The sequence below is a fragment of the Petaurus breviceps genome, unplaced genomic scaffold (genome assembly GCF_028583685.1).
Source record: "Petaurus breviceps papuanus isolate PSGF00001 unplaced genomic scaffold, PetGlider_PUasm1.0 90865, whole genome shotgun sequence".
Lineage (NCBI taxonomy): Eukaryota > Metazoa > Chordata > Mammalia > Diprotodontia > Petauridae > Petaurus > Petaurus breviceps.
This window is the reverse complement of record NW_027187367.1, coordinates 1,860,355-1,885,698: the sequence shown is the minus strand read 5'-3', so window position 1 is coordinate 1,885,698 and position 25,344 is coordinate 1,860,355. Positions and strand designations below refer to the sequence as shown.

Below are 25,344 nucleotides of genomic sequence, written 5' to 3'. Positions count from 1 at the left end.
ATAATCTCAGAGAGAAGGCATAAAGATTAAAGAGAATTGGAAAAGAATTATTTTTTTTAATTATATTATTCATATTGTGAAAGAAGACACAGAACCAAATCGGGAAAAACACAAAAAATATAAAATATAATAAATAGTCTGCTTCAATTTGCATTCAGACTCCATCTTTCTCTGGAGGTGGATAGTGTTTTTTTATCATGTGTCTTCTGGAATTGTCTTGGATCACTGAATTACTGAGAATAGCTAAGTCATTCACAGTTGATCATTGTATAGTATTGCTATTACCATGTACAATATTCTCCTGGTTCTGCTCACTTCACTTTGCATCAGTTTATATATCTTTTCAGGTTTTTCTGAAATCTGCCTTGTCATCATTTCTTATAGCACAGTGATATTCCACTACAATCATGTATATTACCAATCATAACTTGTTCATCCATTCTCTAGTTGAAGGGCATCTCCTCAATTTCCAATACAAAAAGAACTGCTATAAATATTTTTGTACAAATAAGTCCTTTTCCCCTTTTTGTTTTTTATCTCTTTGGGATATAGACTTAGTAGTAGTATTGAGAGATCAAAGTGTATAAACAGTTTTATAGCCCTTTGGGCATAGTTTCAAATTGCTCTCCAGAATAGCTGGATCAGTCCACAACTCCACCAACTCCATCAGTGTCCTAAATTTCCCACAAGGGAAAGGCCTCTTGTAGAAGAGGAGGGGTTTTTTTTTTTGTCTTTTTTTTTGGAAAGGGGAAGGCAGGACAATTGGGTTTAAGTGACTTGCCCAAGGTCACATAGCTAGTAAGAGTGTCAAGTGTCTGAGGCCACATTTGAACTCAGGTCTTCCTGACTCCAGAGCCGGTTCTCTGTTCACTGTGCCCCCTACCTGCCCCAGAAGAGGAGTTTTAATCAAGACTTAAGGGAAACCAGAAGAGGAAGATATGGAGATGAGGAGGGAGAGAGTTCAAGGCATGATGGAGAGTCAGTGAAAATGCCTAGAGTAGGGAAAGTCTTGTGTGAGGATAAACAAGATCAGTGTCTTTGGATTGTAGAATAGCTAGAGAGGAGTATGATATAAGAAGACTGGAAAGATAGGAAGGAGGCAGGTTATGAAGGACTTTAAAAGTCAAAGAGGATTTTTACATTTTATCCTGGAGATTATAGGGAGTCACTGGAGTTTACTAAGGTAAGGTTTGGTGACAAAGTCAGATCAGGGCTTTAAGAAGATCAATTTGATGGCTAAGTGGAAGATGGACAGGAATGGGGAGAGATTTGAAGTAAGGAGCCCAATCAGTAGGCTACTGAAATAATGCAAATATAAGGTAATTAAGACTTGCCCCAGGAGGAGGGTAGTGCAGAGGAGAGAAGAGAGCATCCTATCTTAATTTTTTTAGCTGCTTCTTTTATATAAAAAAATATTTCTTTTAGCTTTCTATACCTTATTATACTTGAGGTACCTTCTCTACCAACATAAATTGGAACTGTCTGAAACATTCCCAGTTGAAATTCAAACAAGCAGGATATTCAAAGCAACAGTGAAAATACCTATGATTGAAAGAAATAAGCAGGGAAACAACATTGTTCTTAAGAACACAACAGACAATTAAATAATATCAAAAGAAATGAGAAGAAGAAGAATTGATAAAGAGTTGACCTTGCAGTCAGGAAGACTTGGGTTGATGTCCTGCCTCTGACACATATTGACTGTGTGACTGGACAAATCTCTAAGATTTTTAATTGAACCTTTTCTAAATCCTCTAAGTAAGCAAATAGTGATAAATTTGTTTCCTGTGGCTTGTGTTTATTCCCCCAATTTCTTTCTCTTTTCCTATTACTTTAACTAGTATTTCTAGATCTCTGGTATATAACAACAGTGACAATGATTTGTTCCTGATGCCATCAGTAAGTATCATGTGTTTTTTCATCATAGAGAAAGCTACTTTTTGAGTTCAGATAGGTACTGTTTAATGTACTGAGGAAAGGTCTTTTTATTCCTGCATTTTTTTATATGATCTTCTTGTTTCGCTGTCTTTGCTATTAGTCTGTTATGTTGTAGTTTTGATTTTATGTTTTAGTCTTTGATGTTTAAATAACTCTACATTCCTGGCACAAATCCAAGTTGGTCATAGTAAACAATCTTTCAAATATGTTGTTAGACACTCAACATCTCATCACTGTAAAATTGTCTTTTGGGTAAATATCCATTTGGCATTTGGGCTATATATGGCCATGCTCTTTTGTTGGAGAACTGGGTTGAATCCTAATTGTTGAATATTGAATACTAATTACTGAAGTTCCTAAGAAGGACATCTTAGATAAGTTTCTTCACTTCATTTGAGCCAGATGATCTCTAAGGCCCCATCCAGCTCTATGAGTTTGTTCATCTATTCTGAGCAATGTACTTTTACTTCCTGTGTCCTGCAAGTAATTACTATATAAACTGGAATGATTTTGTGCACGTCAGTAGTCAAGTCATTACACAACCAGGTCAGCAGTACAATACATCCAATACTCAATTTACATAAATGTGATATTCATGACACTTTTGGGAGATCACTTTTTTGAATGTGAGATCCATAAAGGGAAGGATAAGATTATAAATGCCCTGCCATATTTCAGTCTCAGTTTTCCAGTTGTACCATCCTTCTTACTCCCCTCTGACTCATTTTCCCCAAGTCCTATTCATATTGGTGGGAAATGTCTCTAGAATATGTCTCATGCCTTCTTTTCCTGGGGTTCTAGAATAACTCTGAAAGGCTGAGGCATTCTACTGCTACTGCTCGTAGACCCTCATCATATGTACTCCCCCAATATCAATGATGCAGTTAACATAAATTAGTTTTTACAAAAAAAAAATTTACTGAGAAAGTCTAGCAAGGACAGAAATTACAAAAATATTCCCCCAAATTGTGAGGTATATATACTTTTGCCTCTACTCTTTTTGGGGTGATAAATTTAAATACCAATGAGTGACATGGATTTTCCTATGTTTTTGCATCACAAGAATATTTCAATGAAGAAATTAGTTCAATATTGTAAGTTTTTCATGCCAACTTTTTATAGTCATAAAAGCTTTTGAGAAGAGAAAGCATACCAAAAGTCCCTAGAGTCAGCTCAAACCAGATAGTAAAGTACTCATGTACGGAATATGTGTGACAGAGGGAGACCTCCTGGCACTAGATAGCTTTAAGTTTGGAATAGATGCTGGGGTGAATGGGAAAGGTGACAAAATAGGAAGTAGAAGCAGGATTGTGTTGTTGTAGTGATGTTTTAGTTTAGATTAGCTGACCTAAATTTATAGTGTCAGCCCAGTTTTATAATTTTCCCCAGTTCTGTATGGTAACATATGAATAAAAATGAAGGAGTTAGATGGTGAAAGTAATTGAGATTAAGGTTTGGCAAAGTGTTATGGTTAATAAGATGGAAGAGTAAGGAATTTAAGAGTAGGCAATAGTGTAGAATCTTTCACCAATGGGTCAAGATTGGGAAGGGAGGAGTGTGTAGGGATAGGAGGGATGATAGCACTGAGGAATAGAGGAAATGGAAGTAATGGTGAAAACAAAAATTAGGTTTAGGAGGAGTGAGACAAGAGGAGATATAGAAAGGTAAAATTTTATGACAAGATGAAGAAATTTCAGAGTTCTTGCGCATGAAAGCAGAACCTTTATGGGTGATGGTAAGATCAAGCATAAGTAGGTATGTATATATCAGAGGTGGAGTGTAGCAGTAGGTAGAGGGTAGGAGTGTGTGTTGTAAATTGAATAGATTGAGGAACTTGGAATTAGGGCATTTGAGGGGACATAAACATGTTCATTGAAGACCCCCTAGAGTGGAGAATGAAGTTGGGATGGAGAGGAAGATTGTGAAGAAGGCAATGAAATCATTAAGAAAGGAAGGAGAATACCCTTGGGATCTGTAAATAACACTACCATAATCTAGGTATGTTGATAAATCTGGATTGAAAGTACCTGAAAGGAGAAGAAGTTGATGAGTGATGACAGAAAAATGGGAGCCTAAAAGTGGCAATGGGGAGCTAGCAGTATTCTAATAGTGAGGAGGTGGGGTGGGCAGGTAGGTGGTGGTTATAAATAAAAGTATAACTAGTACTAGAGATAGGGCAAAGGAAGCAATGTTATTAGTGCAAAATCAATGTTAGAATAAAAGGGAAGCCATTAATTGGCTTCATTTGGGAAAAATTAATTGGGAAAAATCAAATTAGATATCTATAAAAAGGATTATAGATTTATATGTAGGGAGTTAACATCAATATCTAAGACCAAGAGCCATTATCCAATGAGTAATTGGTGAAGGTATATGAACAATCAGTTCTCAAATGAATTGTAAACTATTAACAACTATATGAGGGATTGTTCTAAATAAATCACCAACAATAAGGTAACGCAAATCAACATAATTCTGATGTTTTGCCTCAAAGCAAATTGGCAAAATGACAAACAAAGCAAATAAGCAATGTTGAGGGAGCTGAAAGAAGACTACTCTATTGGCGGAGTTGTGAATTTGTCCAACTATTCTGGAAAGAAATTAGGTAGTACACTTAGAGATTAAAATGTCTGTACCCTTTAACCCAGAAACAGAACTTGCTGCTGCTGCTGTGTGCTGAGTGCTTTACAATTTTATCTCATTTGATCCTCACAACAAACGTTGGGATGTAGGGTGCTATTATCATTCTCCTCTATTATTAGCATTTGTACAGTGCTTTTAAGGCTCACAAAACATATGGACTAAGGAGGTGAGTTTAATCTTGTCTAACCCTGATCTCAGTTGTACTTCTTCCCTTGGCAAAAAAGGATAGTAGTTAAATTCTTAAGCCTCCCATCCAGGCCAATAAATTTCCTATAATGGCAGCCTATTAGGAAAAATTTCCACAAATGGCAGACTACTGATGAATTCTTACCTCCTTTGAATGGTACAAAAGGACACATTGTTCCTATACACCTAAGATTATCCCAAATCTTCCTTTCCTCCTATCTTCCCCTTAGATTCTGACCTTTAACATTATCCTCTGCTCTTCCCTTATCCTCTCTGCAACTCGTGTCATTATCTGTCAGTTTGTCATTATTTGTCAATATTAAAAACTTCTTAAGGACAGGGAATTCTGTCTGTCTGCATTTAGTGTAGTGGTGTTCATCCTATAATGCTGAGGAAAATTTCTATAATTATGGCAGTAATAATTGTTTCCCATGCTGAGAAAAGACATTTGAACTCAATAGCATACTCTAAGGAAAAATACATAGCGAATAAAGACACATATAGAGTAAATGTTTTGATTATATAGTCACAGTTTAATCCCAAACTTCTTAAGCAAATGTCCAGAGGGAGATAGGTAAGTGTAATGATATATATTGCCTCAGATACTCAAAGCCCACAAATATGTCTCTTTAGATGAAAAGTAAATTAATTATCTTTAATAGGTTAAAAGAATATTAGGTGCTTCTCTACTGGAGTGAAGCAAACTTTTAGTTTAATAACTTTCCTCAAAATCTTCTGACTACTCTAAACTGTGATCCTCTTGACTATTGATCTTATTCATGATTTTTATATCTAACAGAAGAGAAAGACGGTAGATTAGTCACTTTAACCAGGTCTCTTTAACTCTCTATCTCTCCAAAAAGAAGGACCAATACACAATATATAAAGTAATTATAGGACAAAGAAGAGAAAACTCTGACAAGACAAAACCCTTATGAATGAAAACTGGAAAACTCTAATCCAGCCTGCATTGGAGGCAACAGGAACATAAGTTGACTCAAAGACTTGTAACGAGGACCCATCTTTGGATCTTTCTTCCCCAATACCACCTATACTACAGGGATACTTCCCTTCCTCTTTCCCCAACATACAGATGCATACCAGCCTTGCCTTTGCAGCAGAAAAGAGGGAGGGGCCGAAGTTGTGCTGATTTCGGTCTGGAGCCCATCCCTAGGTTATAGATCCTGAAGGCTGCATATACTCTATTTGGGACACCTTTCTCACCCTTTAAACACCCTGAAAAAAGTGGAAGACACTGAGTTAGCCCAAACAGAAAAAGAAAGGAGGAAATAACATTAAAAGAACACATAAACTTTTCAAGGAAAAATAATTAAAAATAAGATATATGGGCCAAATCTAAGGTCACAGGTGCTCTAGAAGATCCAGAAAAATGAATATAATGAATAACATTTATATAGAAAAAATACAAGAAAACTTCCCAGAACTTCTGTGGTTAGAAATCAAAACATGGATCAGGAAAATTCACAGTCTCTAGAAACAAATGAACAAAAAACTTCCCACTTCAAACACAACTGTGTGGGATACGAAGACCCTAACCCAAAATTGACTACTCGGAGACCTCTCAAAGTGAAGGCAGAAAGTTTTATTAGAATCTCTCCGAGAATCGGGCGGTCCAGTCTCTGGGACAGCACCCAGAGAGAGGAAGCCGAGGTACAGACGCTAAAGCTGGATTAAATAAGCAAGGGTTACATACCCCTCCCAAACATTAACCTAATTATTACTAATGAGGCTCTAATCTTGTTAGATAACATACATAACATATGAGGTCCACTACGAAAGCGAAGTAACAACCTCAGAATATTGAACCCTCTTCAGTCTAACCTAGATACATCTTATCTGGGCCTGGGTGCCCCAAGGCCACTGCATGCTCCCTGATTGGTCAAATCCACTTGCTGCTATCAGCTCCTTCCATTCTACATTGTTTCATTTTAGTATTATCTAAGAGTTCTCCAGGAACTCAACTCCCTTCCAAGGCTACTACCTCAACTCCCCCAAGGACTAGGAACTCAACTTCCTCCCAAGGCTACTGCCTGTTACTTTTTATCAGTGGTCTTATTCAACAATTCTTGCAGTTCTGTAGAAACTTAACCCTTTGTTACATCTGACACTACCATTCCTTTCCCCAAACTAGTAACACCTCTAATTTGATCTCAATAGTTAATCCAATCAATTGTATTAATACTCAATAGCCCTTACATTACCTTGAAATTCACAATGACTTACACACACACACACACACACACACACACACACGGGGAAACAATACTGAACTTAGTTACAAAATACAAGGAAGTAATAAGAATGGATATATGATATTCAGAATGGGGAAACTTCACTGCAAGTCACCCCACACACAAACCACAAGAAAGTGGTTAAGTTTATCAATTTCAGTGATGAACAATGAATTCTGCAAGAAGTCAGAAGACTTTCAAATATAAAGGAAAAGAAATTCAAATAATAAAAGATTATTCTGCACCCATGAGAAATTGCAGAGAGGAATGGATTTAAAAAGAAAAGGGACTAAAGCTGAAATAGAAAATGACATGTCCTGCAAGCCTGAGCCTAATCATCAATGCAAAAATAGATGTATGTTGAACAAAAGAGAGGCACTTAAGGCATTCCTGCAACAACAATAGCAACAACAAAACCAAAGCAGATGTGAGCAGAATATTTGACTTGCAAATACTCCAAAGAATTAAAACACAAGAAAGAGAAGTATTATTATTAAGGAATGAATAAGAAATAAAATAAATTATTCCACTTTCAGAGGCTATTAAAAGAGGAGGAGGGAGGGAGACAGACAGACAGACAGACCGATAGAGAGAGAGTAGTGTGTGTGTTATGGAGGGGGGAAAGGCTGATCTATGGGATTTATAAAAAGATCAAAATAGGATTATCAAGGGATAGAGAAAGCATACAGGGTGATAAAAATGTAAGAACTCAAAGAAATGAAGTTGAAGGAACAGAACTAATGCATCATACACTAAATACTATGGGCCCCTAAAGATGAATCGATGTATTTTGTGGAGAGAAGCATAGAGTGGGAGGATATATAAATGGGGAGAAGATATATAATTAGGTGACAGAAGGCAAAAGTTGATGTATCCCTATAAATTCATGGGTGAACAGTAATAGTATATATGTCTCCTTTAGTTTCTCTGTAAAAGGGGGTGGGGCTTTAGGAAACTGGGAAAGGTAGAACAAAGAAAGGATTAAATCTAAGGGATTCAAAGAGTGGTCTCAAACCAACAGTGGGGAAAGGGTTCCTTCCACTGGAGAGTGATTCCTGGAGGAAGAAATAAGTGTATGTCTGTGGTAGGAGATGGAACCCCATAATGAATTTAGTGTGGGGTAGAGTTGGTACAATGGGAAATTAACTTCTCTGAGAGATTCTTGTTTCCATGAACAATATCCTAGTAAGGAGAAGGGTCATATGAGCTTTTAGGGACAGTCAGCATTCAGAATAGTTAGGGGGCACAAAATTGGAGATGAGATGGCATAGCCATTGAAAAGGACAATGATCATAAGGCAGGCTGGGAGAAGAATTAGAACACATTATTTAGGAAACAGGCTAATTTATACCTTATGCTTCTACTCTATACAAGGCTTCTTAAAACTTTTTCTACTTGATACTGCTTTTCACTTTTTTGTTGCATTCTGTGCCCCAAGGGCAAAGTGTGTATGCTTTGTGTTCAGAACCAAAGTGAAGTTGCATGATGCCAACACAGGCAAGCACTGCCAGAAACACCTCAGATTCATACACATTTGATTTTTAATTAATTTTTGGTCATTGAGAATTTAGAAATCTTTTACTGTTGCCAAATTTTTCACAACCCCATATGGGGTCTCGACTTACAGTTTAAGAAGCACTGCAAGTATCCAACATTACTTTCTTCACAAGTTGACATTTCTAAGAGTGAGGCACAATAGAAAAAAGACTTATAAAAGTAATAACATAGAAAATGATTAGAAGAGGAAATTCAAGCCCAATACTTCAGAAGCTTTAACCCCACAGGGAGATTAAAGAAGGAATAAATATAAGTACATAAAATGAATTAGAGAATAAAATTTCAAAATAGAGTGGAAGTGAAGGTAATTAATGAAGAAAAGCAAATCAAATCTTTTTAAAAGGCACAGTAAAAAGAAAACTAACAAGTATTTGTTCCAAAAAAGTTTTAAAAACAAATGTTAAAAAATTGTTGTTGTTTTTTTACAGGCAACTGGGAAATGAGATATACAGGCATTGGGGTATAAAAATGCATCTTGCCCTACTAGAAAGTTAGAGGGCATATGGGGGAGAATATAAAAGAGAGCATATTGGGGGAAGGGGTATTCAGTAGGATAGCTATTTTGGGGTGACTAGGAGAAATCTTGTGGAAATGAATGTTGAAAACTAAAAATAAACAAATAAAAGATTAGAAAAAAAAAAGAAACTCACCTCTCAATCTCTTGCATTCTCTCTTCTGTCCTCTTTACTCTGCTAAAAGTATTCTCTCCAAATACATTCTATTCATGAAATCCAGTAACCTTTTCTTAGTCCTTGCCCTTCATAATTTTCCTGCAGTATTTGACATTGTTGATAGCCCACAATTCCTAGACACTCTCTCTTCCCTAAATAATATATTCTATTGTCTCTCCTGGTTCTCCTCCTACCTGTCCTTCTCAGTGACCTTTCCTAGGTCATCATCCTTGTCTCACTCCCTATACCTAAAATACCCAGGGGCCCTTTTCTCTTCTCCTTCTAAACTCTCACAAGGATGAATCAATAAGCAAACATTTATTAAGGAACTACTCTGTGCCAGGTACTGGGAATACAAAGACAAAAATGGGATAGTCTTGACCTTTAAGAAGCTGATATATTAGGGAAACAGTAAGTTCATAAATAGGTATGTACAAATTTTATGGAAGGTAAGTATAAGGTAATTTTTTTTTGAAAGGGGAAGGTATAGAGCAGCTATATGGCACAGTGAATAGAGTACCAGTCCTGAAGTCAGGAGGACCTGAGTTCAAATTCGGCCTCAAACACTTAACACTTACTAGATGTATGACCTTAGGCAAGTCACCCAATTGCTCTGCCTTCCCCCCTCAAAATAAAAAAAAAAAAGAAAAGGAAGGGGAAGGCACTAGTAGCTGGGGGTAAGTATTTAGGAAAGATACATTATGTAGAACATCTATATATGAAGAACACGTATGAGCCAAAATCAAATAGAAAGGGGACCACTTATCCTGTACAGGATTGCTATAGGCTGAATATTAACTTAGTTTTAAAATGTAATGTTATCTATGTTTTATTCTATTTGATTTATTTTGTTAAATACTTACTCTTTACATTTTAATGTGGTTCCAACAATACTTGGGCCACATGAAGCCCACATTAGAGGTGTTTGACACCTCTAATGTAGAAGGTGATGAGTAAGCAGAATTTTGAAGGAAATGACAATTTCCAAGAGTCAGAGATAGCAAAGGGGTATATTTTAAACATGGGAGACAGTGTAAAGGCTTGTTGATAGAAGATGGAATGTTAAGTTTGAGAAGCAGAATGAAGCCTAGTTTGGCTAGCCAAAGGTATGCACCTGTGGCCTTGAGGCCACATGTGGCGTCAAAAGCAAAAATCCTGGATTTGCTCTGTGAAGCTTGGATTCAGTCAAAGGGCCGAATTTGAGAAGCTAGAGGGCTACATGTGGCCTCAAGGCCAAAGGTTCCCCACCCCTGAGCTAGACCATAGAGTATAATTGTGAGTGGGATAAAAGTGATGACTTCTCAAAGATTTTATAATAGATTGCCTGGACCCCACACCTAAGCTTCTACTAATTAGATGTGTAAGACAGGTGGAAACTTCTCAGGTAGTATTCTAAAATCCAGACAGATTTGTAGTAAGTTACCAAAGACTTATCCTGGGCTAGCAGCCTGGGACCCTTGCCTTACTTCCCTGGTCATAAGTTGAAGTTTTTGCTAAGCTAAGCTAACGTGTAGGAGGGGAAGCACAGATCCTGAAAATTTAAAGACAGGCCCAAATGTCCCAGGCTTGTTTCCACTGATCATCATCTGACCTGTACAAATATAAAATTGGAAATCTTGTTGCGGAATTCCGGGCAGGTCACCATGCCCTAAAACCCTCATGATTCATAAAATATTGTCTGCTTTCATATCTATATTGATATTGATGACATATTTTGACTGCTTTTGATTCTGCTAGACATTATCTTCTGCTCTTATATCTATTTTTTATATTACTGACATTTCACCTGCAATGCCAACAGATTTTTATGGTTAAGATTGTGAGCCTCAGTTCCTAATTAATGGGAACAGGACAAAGGAGGAGGGAGGAGGGAAAGGGGTGGTCTTTTGGGTATATAACCAAGCTTTACATTCTGTATTTCACGTCTCTCTCATCAGACTGCTTTTGGTGACAAGACTCCCCCTTCTCATGAGAAGAAATAAATAAATATCTCCTTTTGTTTCTCTGAAGAAACTTCTGAGTTATTGATTTCATTTTGGGCAAGGGTCTTTTGTCCCACACAGTAGTAATATATAATAAATTTTAGAAATATGGGGATATTAAATGTTAGAAACATTGGGACCAGGTTGTGGAAGGTTTTAAATTACGGAGGAGTTTATATTTGATCCTAGAAGGCAATAAGAAGCTATCAGATTTTTTTGAGTAGGGAAGTGAACATATAGACTTGGACTTAAAGGAAATCACTTGATTATCTCTTTGTAGGATGGACTAGAGAGAGAAGAAACCAAGACAGGAAACCAATTGGAATACCGCTATAATAATCCAGGTTAGAAATGATAAAGGCCTGAACTATAGGAGGTAGCCATATGAGTAGAGAGAAGGAAATGGATACAAGAGATATTGTTGAGGTAGAAATAAAGACTTGACAACTTATTGGATATGGTGGTGAAGAAGAGTGAAGAGTCAAATTTAAAACCAAGTTTGTTCATTTGGATGACTTAGAAGGATGGTGATACCCTTGACAAAGATAGGGACATTTAGAAAAGGAGTAGGTTTAGGGAGAAAGATAATAAATTGTTTTGAGCATATTGTGTTTTAAGTGTCTGTAAACCATCCAAAATGTCCAATAGGCAGCAAGTGATGTTGAGAGTGGAGCTCAGGAAAGAGACTAGGGTTGGACATAGAAGTTGTTGAGTCATATACACAGAGATTGACCCCAGAGAAATAGTTCTAACAAGCAGCACAGTGAGATATGGGAAGAGCAAAAGTCAGACAATAGTTACCATGGGAGAGTTACAGCTCAGAGCTACAGTGATGGGGTCAGCATCTCTTGACTTGAGGGGCTAGAAGGAATGTCTTGGCAAATCCTAGTTTTGCAAAACTCACACAGAGGTTATAGAGATTCCCAAGTTGCAGGCATCCCCCAAGTACTGGACACCTCTTAGACGAGACTTTTTATGCCCTTAGATGTCCAGGAAGTTGCATGGGGAAAGCAAGTACTATTTTGTTGCCTTTTGGGGAAAACTAATCCCTGTATGGGCCAGCAAGAATTCTTACTCCAAGAAATAACTGAATCTCAGTCCTAGCAGTAAAAAGGAAAAGTCTTTTATTCTGTCTTGAGAAAGGGCACTCTCCATCCATCTAAGATGATGATCTCAGAGAAGTGCACAGGCAGTTTCAGCAAAGCTTAATTTATAACCCCTCCTTAATCTCCTCCCCCACCCCCCAGCCCATTAGCTGGGCATGTTGGAGGTACAATCTATTTGAGGAAACTAACTTTTCCCCAGCAACAAAGAAATAAGGAGGTAGGGGACTCAGAGGCCCCTGGTGTTTATAGAATATTCTATTTCTAAAAAAAACCCACGTATACAGTTTGAATCAGTTTGAACAGGATGTGCTGAGGGGGCCAGGAATGGTTTGTAATAATCACAGGCAAACAGCCAAGCTATCTCTGAAGGGGATTCACGTTTGTCCCACTCATCCCTAATACAGGAGGAAAGGAAGAGGCAAAAAGCCTAACCTATGTTGTAGGGAAATACTGACAGATATTAGTTCTATCACAGGATCAAATGAGATACATATAAAGTACTTTACAAATCTTCAAGTGCTTCAGCCCTGCTTCCCCATAACCCAAGTAAGGTCAGGGCCTTTCATACTTGGTGGGTGCCTAAAACAATGGAATTTACCATACTCTGTATGACCTGCTGACTAGTGTTTTCATAATGAAGCAAGGGAGGCTGCATCTACAAAAGCTCAAGATAAGTGTCACTGTACCCTACTCCTCCTCCAAATTTGTTTGCCATTTTTTGTTTAAACATTCACCTAGTAAGCAGTTGTGAACAACCAATGCTACTAATCTGGGTGAATCATTGAGAATGAAGTTGTTAGGGGACAATTGGGCGTCTATGATTATTTCTTGCTGGAGGTACAAAGCTATAGAAGAGCACCATTGTTTCATTTTTGCAATTTCTCAGAACAGAGTATTTACTTCTAATGAGGGTCCTCTAGTGCCTGGGTCCAGTGAAATAGACTGGGTTGTTACTGAGCTTCCTCTTTTTCTCTCTGGTTTGGTTACAAAGGAAAGCCACTCCCAAAAAGGAGAAACTGAGGGAGTGGTTGGAGATAGTCAAGCCTGGGAGAGGAGACAGGTCTACATTAAAGTGATGTGTGTGAATATATGTATGCATGTATAAATTATATAATAGCGTTACTGAGCTGAAACTCTTCACACACTCATACATGCATAGATATACATAATACATACATACACACACATACCTGTTTGTAATACAGTCATCTCATTTTACAGGTAAGAAAGCTGAGGCCCGGAAAGAGAGAAGGCATACGCTCAAGTTCACATCTGTAGTAAGCAGCAGAGAGCCCAAACAGGTTCTCTTTTCTCGACATTAAATTACACCACAAGACGACACAAAACCAGAGGATGCCAGCGTTCACGTGGTCCCAGAGCGAATCTGGAAGTGCGCTGCGGAGCGCGCGGTCCCGCCTCTCAGGCCTGTGCACTTCCTGTCCTTTGTGCACCGCGGCTTTTTCTGTCCTTGGTGTGCCCTGAGCCTCTGGGTCCCAGGGAGCGGTCACAAGCGCCCTTATGGCAAGTTGCTGAGGAGAGGACCCAGCTCCGGGGCGGCCCCGGCCCGTGAGTCTGAGTCCAGGAGGTGGGGAAGCCAACACCCTGGGGAGGGGCCTGGCCCTGCCCCGGGGAAAGGAGCCGACCCGGGCCGGAGCCGGAGCTGGAGCTCGGAGGAAGATGGGAGCAGACACCTTCCTCCTAGTGGAGGGCAAGGGCAGCCGCTGCTGGCCTGGGGCTGGAGCCGGTGATGGGCAGAGGGAGGTGGGCTGGGAGGCCGGGGGAGGGTGGCTCATTCCTGCCCCCTGAGCCCAGGTGGGGGGGGGGGGGGGGGGGGGGGGGGGGGGGGGGGGGTTTGGGGGGGGGGGGGGGGGGGGGGGGGGGGGGGGGGGGGGGGGGGGGGGGCGCAGAGTGAGGACCTGGGGCTTGGGAAGACGGGATCCTTGGAGTCTGCAGGAGGCAGTGTGAGGCTGGTGGGAGAAGAGTTTGGTGGCAGGAACAGCCGCTGGGAAAAGCAGGCTGAGAATGAATGACGGAAGGGCCGACTAGGTCAGCTGAACTAGGGCTGACCAGGTCCCTGGAGTTGAGGGCTGGAGAGATTAGTGTCTGAAACCTGGGAGTTACACCTGGGTCTGGGACTAGAGGAGGGCCAACGGAAAGGTGTAAAACTTCTGAGATTTAAGGGTTTACGGGAGATAGTCCATAGTTTTTCACTCAGGACATCTGAGAAATTTGGAGGCTGAAAGAACTAGAGCCTGGTCGCTTGGGACCCTGAGTAAAGTGGCCTGGGGAAGCAAGATTACTAAATATTAGAAGTGAAGGACCAAGGAGACAAAGGAGAAAAACAGTTGGGGCAGGGATTGATGGGGGACATAATGACATTAATGCGTTTTGGAGACAATGTTGAAATCCAGGTAGCAGCCAGGTGGGAAATGATGAGATCTGCCCTGGGTCCCATCCTTGGGAGGAGCTTTCTGATGTTTCTCCTCTACTGGGAGGAATGGGAAGTTCTCTAGAATGATGTTCTGAAGACACCAAGAAAAATGATTCCATTGGTGATAAAAAGGAGTGGTTTAAAGAGACAAATGTGTATGAGCAGAAATCATCTAACAGCTTGGATATTTTTAAAGACATATAGAAGATGAAAGTTGAACATTTCCTTTTACTATTAAAGGCACCTTTAGCCTTCTCCATCATTTTGGTCTACATGATTTTGGTTCTATCTTCTCCTTCACCCTACATTAACATTCAGTTGCCAAATCTTGTTTCTACCTCTGCACCAAGTCTTGTATCTGTCCTATATCTGTCCCATCTTCACCATTCATACTCCCACCATCCTAGTTTAGGTTTTTATCACCTCTCACCAGGACTGTTCAATACTCTTTTTTTTTAAGCAATCGGGGTTAAGTAACTTGCTCAAGGTTACAAGGCCAGTTATTTCTGGGTGTGGTGCTGAGTATCTGAGCCCAGATTTGATTCCCAGGTCATCCTGGACACTGGAGCCGGTGCTCTTACTCACTGAGCCACCTGGCTGCCCCTAAGCAATTGGGGTTAAGTAACTTGCTCAAGGTTACACGGCCAGGTGTTTCTGGGTAGGTGATAAGTGTCTGAGCCCAGGATTCGATCCCAGGTCATCCTGAAACTGGAGCTGATGCTCTTATTCGCTGTGCTACCTGGCCGAACCTGCAATACTCTCTTAATTGGCAGTTTCTTGCTGTTTAAGTTCATCTTCCACATAGCTGCCAAACTGATTTAAAGTGCAAGTCTGATCATCTAATGCCCCCACTTCACTCAGTAAAATCCAGTGGCTCTCTGTTATGAGACAATTAAGTAGAACAATAGACATTGCTGGGCATAGAGTCAAGAAGACTCAAGTTCAAATCTTGCTTCAGATACTAGCTGTGTGACCCTGGGCAAATCAATCTCTGCCTCAGTTTCCTCATCTATAAATGGGAATAATAATAATAGCACCTACCTCCCAGAGTTGTGAGGACAAAATGAGATATTTGTTGCAAATCTTAAAGTACCACATAAATATTATTAGCTAGGTGACACAGTGGATTGAGCACCAGGCCGAGAGTCCAGAAAACTCCAAATCTGGCCTCAGGCATTTACTAACTTTGTAACCTTGGGCAAGTCACTTAACCCTGTTTGCCTCAGTTTCTGTATCTGTAAAATCGGGGAAATAATAGACCTATTTCTCAGTTATTAGGATCAAGTGATAATTGTAAAGCACTTAGCACCATCTGGCACATAAGTTTTGTATGCACATTGGTTACTATTATTGTTATTATCTTTGAACCACATAGAAACTTCCACATTTGAGATTTAAACTGTTTATTGATAGGGTCAAGTTGTGATGCAGCAGGATATCTCAAAGAACTTCAGAGACTCAAGCGGACTCCAAACTAGTTAGATTTATTGTGATTTTGAGGTTTCATGTTCTGGTAACTGGCTAAGTTCCCTAGAGAAATTAGCAATTTCAGTAAGGCAAGGCAGACAGTTTATTTATAGAGTATATGATGCTGATCACACAATCATAATTTGATAGACTATACGAATATGATTAATATTAAAAAGGCAGGAGGGGTTGGTTAAAGGATTAGGTAATAGGGGAGGAGGTCCATTTTATGGTTTGGTGGTCAGACATCTTGGTTGTGCTGCTTTCTGATTGGCTAGCGAATTGTGGTCCTGTCTGTTCAAGATGGATAGTTAGGTATGGTGGCACTGTCTTGGGCTAAATGATTGATGTGATTGTGGCTGAGTACAAGAACACACCTGTTCAAATATGTGGACTGGATTTGGGGGCAGTGGGCCTACTGTTCAGTGTGACCTGTGATTGTGTTTAGGGGCTTGTGATGTGGTTAAAACCATATTGTATGATAAATCAGGGCAAGCCTGCTGTTCAGTGGAGCCCATAAGGAAGTTAGAATATTGGGGCTGGGGCAGCTTTATTAGGATTCCATCATTTAGAACCTGGCCCTTTATCTTTCTAATCTTCATATACATTTCTTACCATGTTCTCTTCAGTTCAGCTATATTGGTCTACCTTCTGTTTCTTACACACAATGCTCCTCCCATCTCTGTGCTGTTGTACTGGCAGTTTTGTTTACCTAGAATATTCTCCCTCCTTACCTCTTCTCAGAATCCTGGCTTCCTTCAAGACTCTACTCAAATGCTACATTCTGCAGGAGGTCTTTCCCAGTATGACTGGTTGCTAGTTAAGCCTTTGAAGGTAGCCTTTAAGGTTACCTTCCGTCTATTCTTTATGGATATATTTTCTTCCTTATTAGAATGCAAGCATTTTAAGAGCAGAGACTATTCGTCATTTTCATTATATTCCTTACACTTAGTACAATGCTAAATACTTACATTCTTATTGACTGGTAAATTGATTAACTATAAAACATGGTATAGTCCTATAGGAATAGCATCAGGAGGGCTAAAACTGAGAATGAGCTGAAGCTGTCATGGAAAATTTAATGACAACAAAAGGCTATTTTTTTTAGCCATGTTGTAGAAAAGAGGAGGCTTAAAGATGTGATGGAACCTCTATTGAGGGTGCCTGGGCCAATATTAACTGACAATTGAGGGAAGAACTGTTTAATTTTTTATTTTGCTTTTCTTTTCTTTGACAAGGAGAATAATCTTTAGATGAAAATGAACAGAGGAATTATGGCTGATAAGAAATTGATACCCCAAATAAGTAAGATATATAAGTGGTTCCCAAGATGCCCTTGATAAGTTCAGGTCATTTGGTCTGGATGAACGAATGATATTTTTGAGTCCTGAAAGAACTGGCAGATTTGATTACTTAGGCATTGTTGGTAAACAGAAAAAAAAAACTGGAGAGTAGGAGAGGTTTTATAGGATTAGAGAAAGGTAAATTTCTCTATTTTTTTTGGCTTCTTGGAGGGGGAGAAGGTAAGGCAGTTGGGGTTAAGTGACTTGGCCAAGGTCACACAGCTAGTTTTTGTGTTAAGTGTCTGAGGCCGGATTTGAACTCAGGTCCTCCTGACTCAAGGGCAGGTGCTCTATTCACTGCACCACCTAGTCGCTCCTAATGTCTGTAATTTTTAAAAGAAAAAAATGGATTTTACAAACTGTAGAACAGTGAACTTAAATTTCTGGCAAAATTATAGAATGTTTTATTAGGAAGAATGGTTAATGAAAATCTAGAAAAATAAGGGATTACAAAAAGCCAGCCTGACTTGAACAAAAACAAGTCATTCCAAACAAAACTTACATAGTTTACCTAGACTTTAGTGGAGCATTTAGTGGCTTCTTATACTATGCTTGTGGACAAATAGAGACCCTGTAGGCTAGACAGTGGGATGTCCCCAGTGGACTTCCAAGAATCTGGGATTATCTAGTTCAACCTTCAAATTTTATGTAAAAAAACTTCCTAATGATGAAAGATATCTAAATATGGAATAGTTTAGCTCAGGAAGAAATGGATTCCCCTTTAACTGAACAAAGTGATGACCACTTCCCAGGTATTCTGTAGGGCAGAGTGGATAGAGTTCCAACCTCTGAGTCAGGGAGACTCAAATTCTTCAGTTGAAATCTAACCTCAAACACTAGCTATATTATACTGGGCAAAACACTGGGCAAAAAAATCCTGTTTGCCTTAGTTTCCTCATCTATAAAATTAATTGTAGAGGGAAAAGGCAAACCATAACAGTATCTTTTTTTTTTTTGAGGTAGGAAGGCAAGGTAGTTGGGGTTAAGTGACTTGCCCAATGTCACACAGCTAGTAAGTGTGTCAAGTGTCTGAGGCCAAATTTGAACTCAGGTCCTCCTGACTCCAGGTCTGCTTTCACTGTGCCGCCTAGGTGTCCCTTTAACAGTATCATTTTGAAAACTAATTATTTATTTTTAGTTTTCATCATTCACTTTTATAAAATTTTGAATTTTAAATTTTCTCCCCCTCCCTAGGACAGCCTGCAATCTGATATAGGCTATACATGTATAATCATACTAAACATATTTCCACATTAGTCATGTAAAGAATTAAAACCAAAGGGAAAAACCACAAGAAGAAAAAAAAATTTTTTTAAATAGTGTACTTCAATCAGCATTCAGACTCCATAGTTCTTTCTCAGAATGTGGATAGCATTTTCTACCATAAGTCTTTTGGAATTGTCTTATATCCTTGCATTACCAAGAAAAGCTAAGTCTACCAAAGTTGGTTGTCACACAGTGTTACTGTTGCTGTGTACAATGTTCTGGTTCTGCCCACTTCACTCAGCATTGGTTCATGCAAGTCTTTCCAGGTTTTTCTGAAGTCTTCCTGCTCATCATTTCTTACAGAAAATAATATTTCATTACATTCTTATACCACATCTTGTTCATCCATTCCCTAGTGGATGGGCATCCTCTCAGTTTCCAATTCTTGGCCAGTGCAAAAAGAGCTGCTGTAAATATTTTTATACATGAGGTCCTTTTCCCATTTTTATGATCTCTTTGGGATATAGACTTAGTGGTATTGCTGGATCAAAGGGTATGTACAGTTTTATAGCCCTTTGGGCATAGTTCCAGATTGCTTTCCAGAATGGTTAGATCAATTCACAACTCCACTAACTGTGCATTAGTTTCCCATCTTCTCCATCATTTATCATTTTCCTGTTTTGTTATGTTAGCCAGTCTGATAAGTATGTAGTACCTCAGGGTTGTTTTAATTTGCACTTCTCTAATCAGTAATTTAGAGCATTTTTTTATGACTATAAATAGCTTTAATTTCTTCCTCTGAAAACTTCCTGTTGATATCCTTTGACCATTTATCAATTAGGGAATGATTTATATTCTTGTAAATTTGACTCAGTTCTCTACATATTTTGGAAATGAGGCCTTTATCAGAGACTCTGGCTGTAAAAATTGTTTCCCAGCTTTCTTCTTCCCTTATCTTGATTGCATTGGCTTTGTTTATGCAAACCCTTTTTAATTTAATGTAATGTAATTTAATGTAAAATTTAATTTTGCATTTCATAATGTTCTCTATCTCGCCTTTAGTCATAAGTTCTCCCTTTCTCCATAGAACTGACAGGTAAACTTTTCCTTGCTCTCCTAATTTGTATATAGTGTCACCCTTTATGTCTAAATCATGTACCCATTTTGACTTTATCTTGTTATAGGGTGTAAGATGTTGGTCTGTGCTTAGCTTCTGCCATACTATTTTCCAGTTTTCCCAGCAGTTTTTTCAAATAGTGAGCTCTTATATCAGCAGCCAGAGTTTGGGGGTTTATCAAACAATAGACTGAGATAGTCATTGGCTACTGTGTCTTGTGTGCCTAACCTGATCTACCACTCTATTTCTTAGCTGTTATCAAATAGTTTTGACGATTGCTGCTTTAAAATACAATTTTAGATCTGTTACAGCTAGGCCACCTTCCTTTGCATTTCTTTTCATTAATTCCCATAATATTCTGAAACTTTTGTTCTTCCAGATGAATTTTGTTATGATTTTTTCTAGTTCTGTAAAATAATTTTTGGTAGTTTAATTGGTATGGCACTAAATAAGTAATTTAATTTAGGTAGAATTGTCATTTTTCTTATATTAGATAAGCCTAAACATGAGCAACTGATATTTTTCCAGTTAGTTAAATTCTACTTTATTTGTGTGAAAAGTTTGTAATTCTGTTCACATAGTTCCTGGGTAGGTCTTGGCAGGTAGACTCCCAAATATTTTATATTGTCTACAGTTACATTAAATGGAATATTTCTATTTCTTGCTCTTGGACTTTGTTAGTAATATATAGAAATGTTGATGATTTATGAGGGTTTATTTTATATCCTGCAATTTTGCTAAAGTTATCAATTATTTCAAGTAGTTTTTTAGTTGTTTCTCGAGGATTCTCTAAATGTACCATCATATCATCTTCAGAGAGTGATAATTTTGTTTCTTTCATTGCCTATTCTAATTCCTTCCATTTCTTTTTCTTCTCTTATTGCTAAAGCTAATACTTCTAGTACAATATTGAATAATAGTGGTGATAATGGACATCCTTGTTTCACCCTGGATCTTGTTGGGAATGCTTGCAGCTTATCTGTTACGTATAGTGCTTACTGATAGTTTTAGATAGATGCTACTTATCATGTTAAGGAAAACTCCATTTATTCCTATGTCCTCTAGTATTTTTAATAGGAATGGGTGTTGGAATTTGTCAAAAGCTTTTTCTCCATCTACTGAGATAATCATGTGATTTCTACTAATTTTATTGTTGATATGATGAATTGTGCATAGTTTTCCTAATATTGAACCAACCCTGCATTGCTGGTATAAATCCCACCTGGTTCTGGTGTATTATCCTCTTGATAAGTTGCCATGATCTCTTTGCTAATATTTTATTTAAAATTTTTGCATCTATATTCATTAGGGCAATTGGTATATAATTTTGTTTTGTTTCTTCCCAGTTTAGGTATCAGAATCATATTTGTATGATAAAAAGAATTTGGTAGGACCCCACCTATTTTTCCAGATAGTATTGGAATTATTTATTCTTTAAATGTTTAGTAGAATTCACTTGTAAATCCATCTGACCCTGGAGATTTTTTCTTAGGGAGTTTATTGATGGCTTGTTCAATTTCTTTTTCTGAAATGGGGTTATTTAAGTATTTTATTCCCTCTTTTGTTCATCTAGGCAATTTATATTTTTGTAAATATTCATCCGTTTCACTGAGATTGTCAGATTTATTGGCAGACAGTTGGGTAAAATAGCTACTAATTATTGTTTTGATTTCCTCTTCATTGATGGTAAATTCACCCTTTTCATTTTTAACACTGGTAATTTGGTTTTCTTTGTTTTTTTAATCAAATTAACCAAAGGTTTATCTAATTAATTGGTTTTTTTTTCATAAAACTAGCTATTAGTTTTATTTATGAGTTCAATAGTTTTCTTAATTTTGATTTTATTAATCTCCCCTTTGATTTTCAGTATTTCTAATTTGGTATTTAATTGGGGATTTTTAATTTGTTCTTTTTCTAGCTTTTTTTAGTTGCATGCCCAATTATTTGATCTCCTCTTCCTCTGTTTTATTCATGTAAACATTTAGAGATATAAAATTTCCCCTAAGAACTGCTTTAACTGTGTCCCATAAGTTTTGGTATGTTGTCTCATTATTGTCTTGGATGAAGGTATTGATTGTTCCTATGATTTGTTATTTGACCCATTTATTCTTTACGATTAGATTATTTAGTTTCCAATTAATTATCTTTCTATGGCCCTTTATTACATGTAATTTTTATTGCACCATGATCTGAAAAAGATGCATTTAATATTTCAGCCTTTCTGCATCAGATTTTAAGGTTTTTATGCCCTAGTACATGGTCAGTTTTTATGTAAGTGCCATGTACTGCTAAGAAAAAGGTATATTCCTATCTATCCCCATTCCATTTTCTCCAGAAGTCTGCCATATGTAACTTTCCTAAGATTTTATTCACCTCCTTAGCTTCTTTCTTATTTTGTGGTTAGATTTATCCAGTTATCTAGAGGGGGAAGTTGAGGTCCCCCACTGGTATAGTTTTATTGTCTGTTTCTTCCTATGACTCACTTAACTTCTCCTTCCTTATCTCTTTTAATTAGATCTTTTTTGCTTTTGCTTTGTCTGAAATCAAGACTGCTATCCCTACTTTTTTTTTTCACTTCAGCTGAAGCATAATATATTCTGCTCCAGCCTTTTACCTTCACTCTGTGTGTATCCCTCTGATTCAGATGTGTTTCTTGTAAACAACATATTGTAGGATTATAGTTTTCAATCCATTCTGCTATCCCCTTCCATTTTATGGGAGAGTTCATCCCATTCACATTCACAGTTGTGATTTTTAAATTTCTCTCCATCCTTTCCCACCCACCCCCGTTTATGCTTTTCTCTCTCCTTTCTTCCTTTCACTTTTCACTGGTGTTTTGCTTCTGACCACTGCCTCTCTTAATCTGCCCTCCCTTCTATCAGCTCCCCTCCCTTTTCATTCCCCTTTTTCCTATTACTTCTTCCTTCCCTTCTGCCCTCCCTTCTCCCTACCTCCCCTCCCCTTTTTTCCCCTTACCACTTCTACTTCCTATAGGGTAAGATAGATTTCTATACTCAAGTGAGTGGGTATGTTATTCCTTCTTTGAGCCAAATCCGATGAGAAGAAGGTCCAAACAATACTTGCCTCCCTCCCTTTTTTTCTTCTGTTGTAGTAGGTCTTTGTGCCTTTCCATGTGATGTCATTTACCCTTTTCTGTCTCCTCCTTTCTTCTTCTCCCAATACAATCCTTTTTTTACCCCTTAATTATTTTTTAATTATCAAAGTCAACTTATACCCACACACTCTCTCTATGTATATCCCTTCTTAATGTTGCAATAACAATAAAGTTCTCAAGAGTTACAAGAATCATCTTCCTATATAGGGATGTAAATAGTTTACCCTTATTAAATAATTTTTTTTCTTCCTCTTTATCTTTTTATATTTTCTTGAGTCTTGTATTTGAAGATCAATTTTTTCTTTTGAACTCAGGTATTTTCATGAGGAAGGTTTGGAAGTCCCCTATTTCATTAAATGTCCATCTCCTCTACTGAAAGATTGTGCACAATTTTGCTGGATAGTTGATCCTTGGTTGTAATGCAAGTTTCTTTGCATTGTAGAATATCATATTCCAAGCTCTCTGATCCTTTATTGTGGGAGCCGCATGGCCCTACATAATCCTGACTATGCTTCCATGATATTTAAATTGTTTCTTACTGACTGCTTGAAGTATTTTCTCCTTGACCTGATAATTCTGGAATTTGGCTACAATATTCCTTGGGGTTTTCATTTTGGGATCTCTTTCAGGAGATAATTAGTGGATTCTTTCAATGACTACTTTACCCTCCAGTTCTAGGACCTCAAGGCAGTTTTTGTTGGTGATTTCTTGAAAGATAGCTCCTTTTTTTCACCAAGGCTTTCAGATAGACCAATAATTCTTCAATTCCACCCGGGATCTATTTTCCAGGTCAGTTGTTTTTTTAATGAGGTATTTTACATTTCTATTTTTTCATTCTTTTTATTTTGTTTAACTGATTCTTGATGTCTCATACAGTCATTAGCTTCCACTTGCCCATCTAATTTTTAGTGAGTTGTTTTCTTCAGTTAGCTTTTGTACCTCCTTTTCTTTTCTTTTTTTTTTAATTTTTTTTATTTTTTAATGCTTTATTAACTTCTGATTTACATCATTTGTTTCTGCCAGATTTTGAGTACAAATTTTCTCCCTATTTTTCCCCTACCCACTGCCCCAAAATAGCAGTCTCACAGGTTATCCCCTCCTCCAATCTGCTCTCTCCCATATTTTCTCCCATACCCCTTTCAACTTTTCCAGTGGGTCTCTATGCCTCAGTGCCTGTATATCTTATTTCCCAATTACATGTAAGATGATATTAATAATAGTATATATATAATATATATACACATATATATTATATATATACGTATATATATATATTTGAATATTTGATTTTAAAACTTTCAATTCCAGATTCATTCCCTTCCTTCCTTCTCACCCACCCTTACTGGGAAGATAAGCAGTTCAGTATAGGTTGTACATGTGTGGCTAATGCAAAACAATAACATAGTAGATATGTTGTAAAAGACTGACTATATTTCCCTCCCTCCTATCCCACCTCCCACTTCTTCTATTCTCTACTTTGATCCCATCCCTTTTCAAAAGTGGGTGCTTCCAACTTCCCTCCCTCCTGGCCTGCCCTCCCCTCCATCATCCCCCCTCTCATCCCCCTCCCCCCCACCCTTCTGTAGGGTGAGATACCCTATTTCGTGTGTATTTCACTCCCTCCTCAAGCCAAATTCAATGAGAATAAGGTTGACCCATCCTCCCCTGCCTTCCTCTTCTTCTCCTCCATTGCAACCATTTTCCCTTGCCTCTTTTGTATGAGAAAGTTTACCCCAATCTATCTCTCCCCATCTCCTCTCATCACACTCCTCTCACCTCTTAATTTCACCTTTTAAGTATCATCCCTTCCTGTTAAATTGGTCCTGTGCCCTCTATCTATTTATACCTGTAAACATATATACACCCATTCATATATGTATTCATATGCCCATATACCCTCATATATATATATATATATATATATATATTTCTAATCCCTTCAACTACTGAGAAAAGTTTCATAAGTTACAATTATTGCTTTTCCAAGTAGGAATGTTAATAGTTCAACTTTGATAAGCTCCTTATGATTTCTTTTCCCTGTTTACCTTCTCATGCTTCTCTTGCTTCTTGTATCTGAATGTCAGATTTTCTATTCAATTCTGGTTTTTTCAGCAAGAATGCTTGAAAGTCCTCTATTCCACTGAATGACCATATTTTCCCCTGAAACATGATACTCAGTTTTGCTGGGTAAGTGATTCTTGGTTTTAATCCCAGCTCCTTTGACCTCCGGAATATCATATTCCAAGCCCTTCGATCCCTCAGTGTAGAAGCTGCCAGATCCTGGGTTATGCTGATTGTGTTTCCACAATATTCAAATTGTTTCTTCCTGG

The 25,344-nt window shown here is 38.0% G+C and overlaps 1 protein-coding gene across 4 annotated transcripts in view; it reads left to right on the top strand.

The window, feature by feature from the left end:
- Positions 1–11,972: 11,972 nt before the first annotated feature.
- The window catches only part of LOC138149914 (zinc finger protein 436-like), a 30,367-nt gene continuing 16,995 nt past the window's right edge, over positions 11,973–25,344 (top strand). Inside the window, exon 1 of one of the 4 annotated variants that reach the window (XM_069073119.1) lies at positions 11,973–14,096. In XM_069073119.1, the coding sequence (XP_068929220.1) occupies positions 14,013–14,096 (84 nt within the window). In that variant the 5' untranslated portion in view covers positions 11,973–14,012. The remainder of the gene's footprint in view (positions 14,097–25,344) is intronic. The other 3 variants (XM_069073123.1, XM_069073121.1, XM_069073120.1) reach the window with 3 other exon arrangements.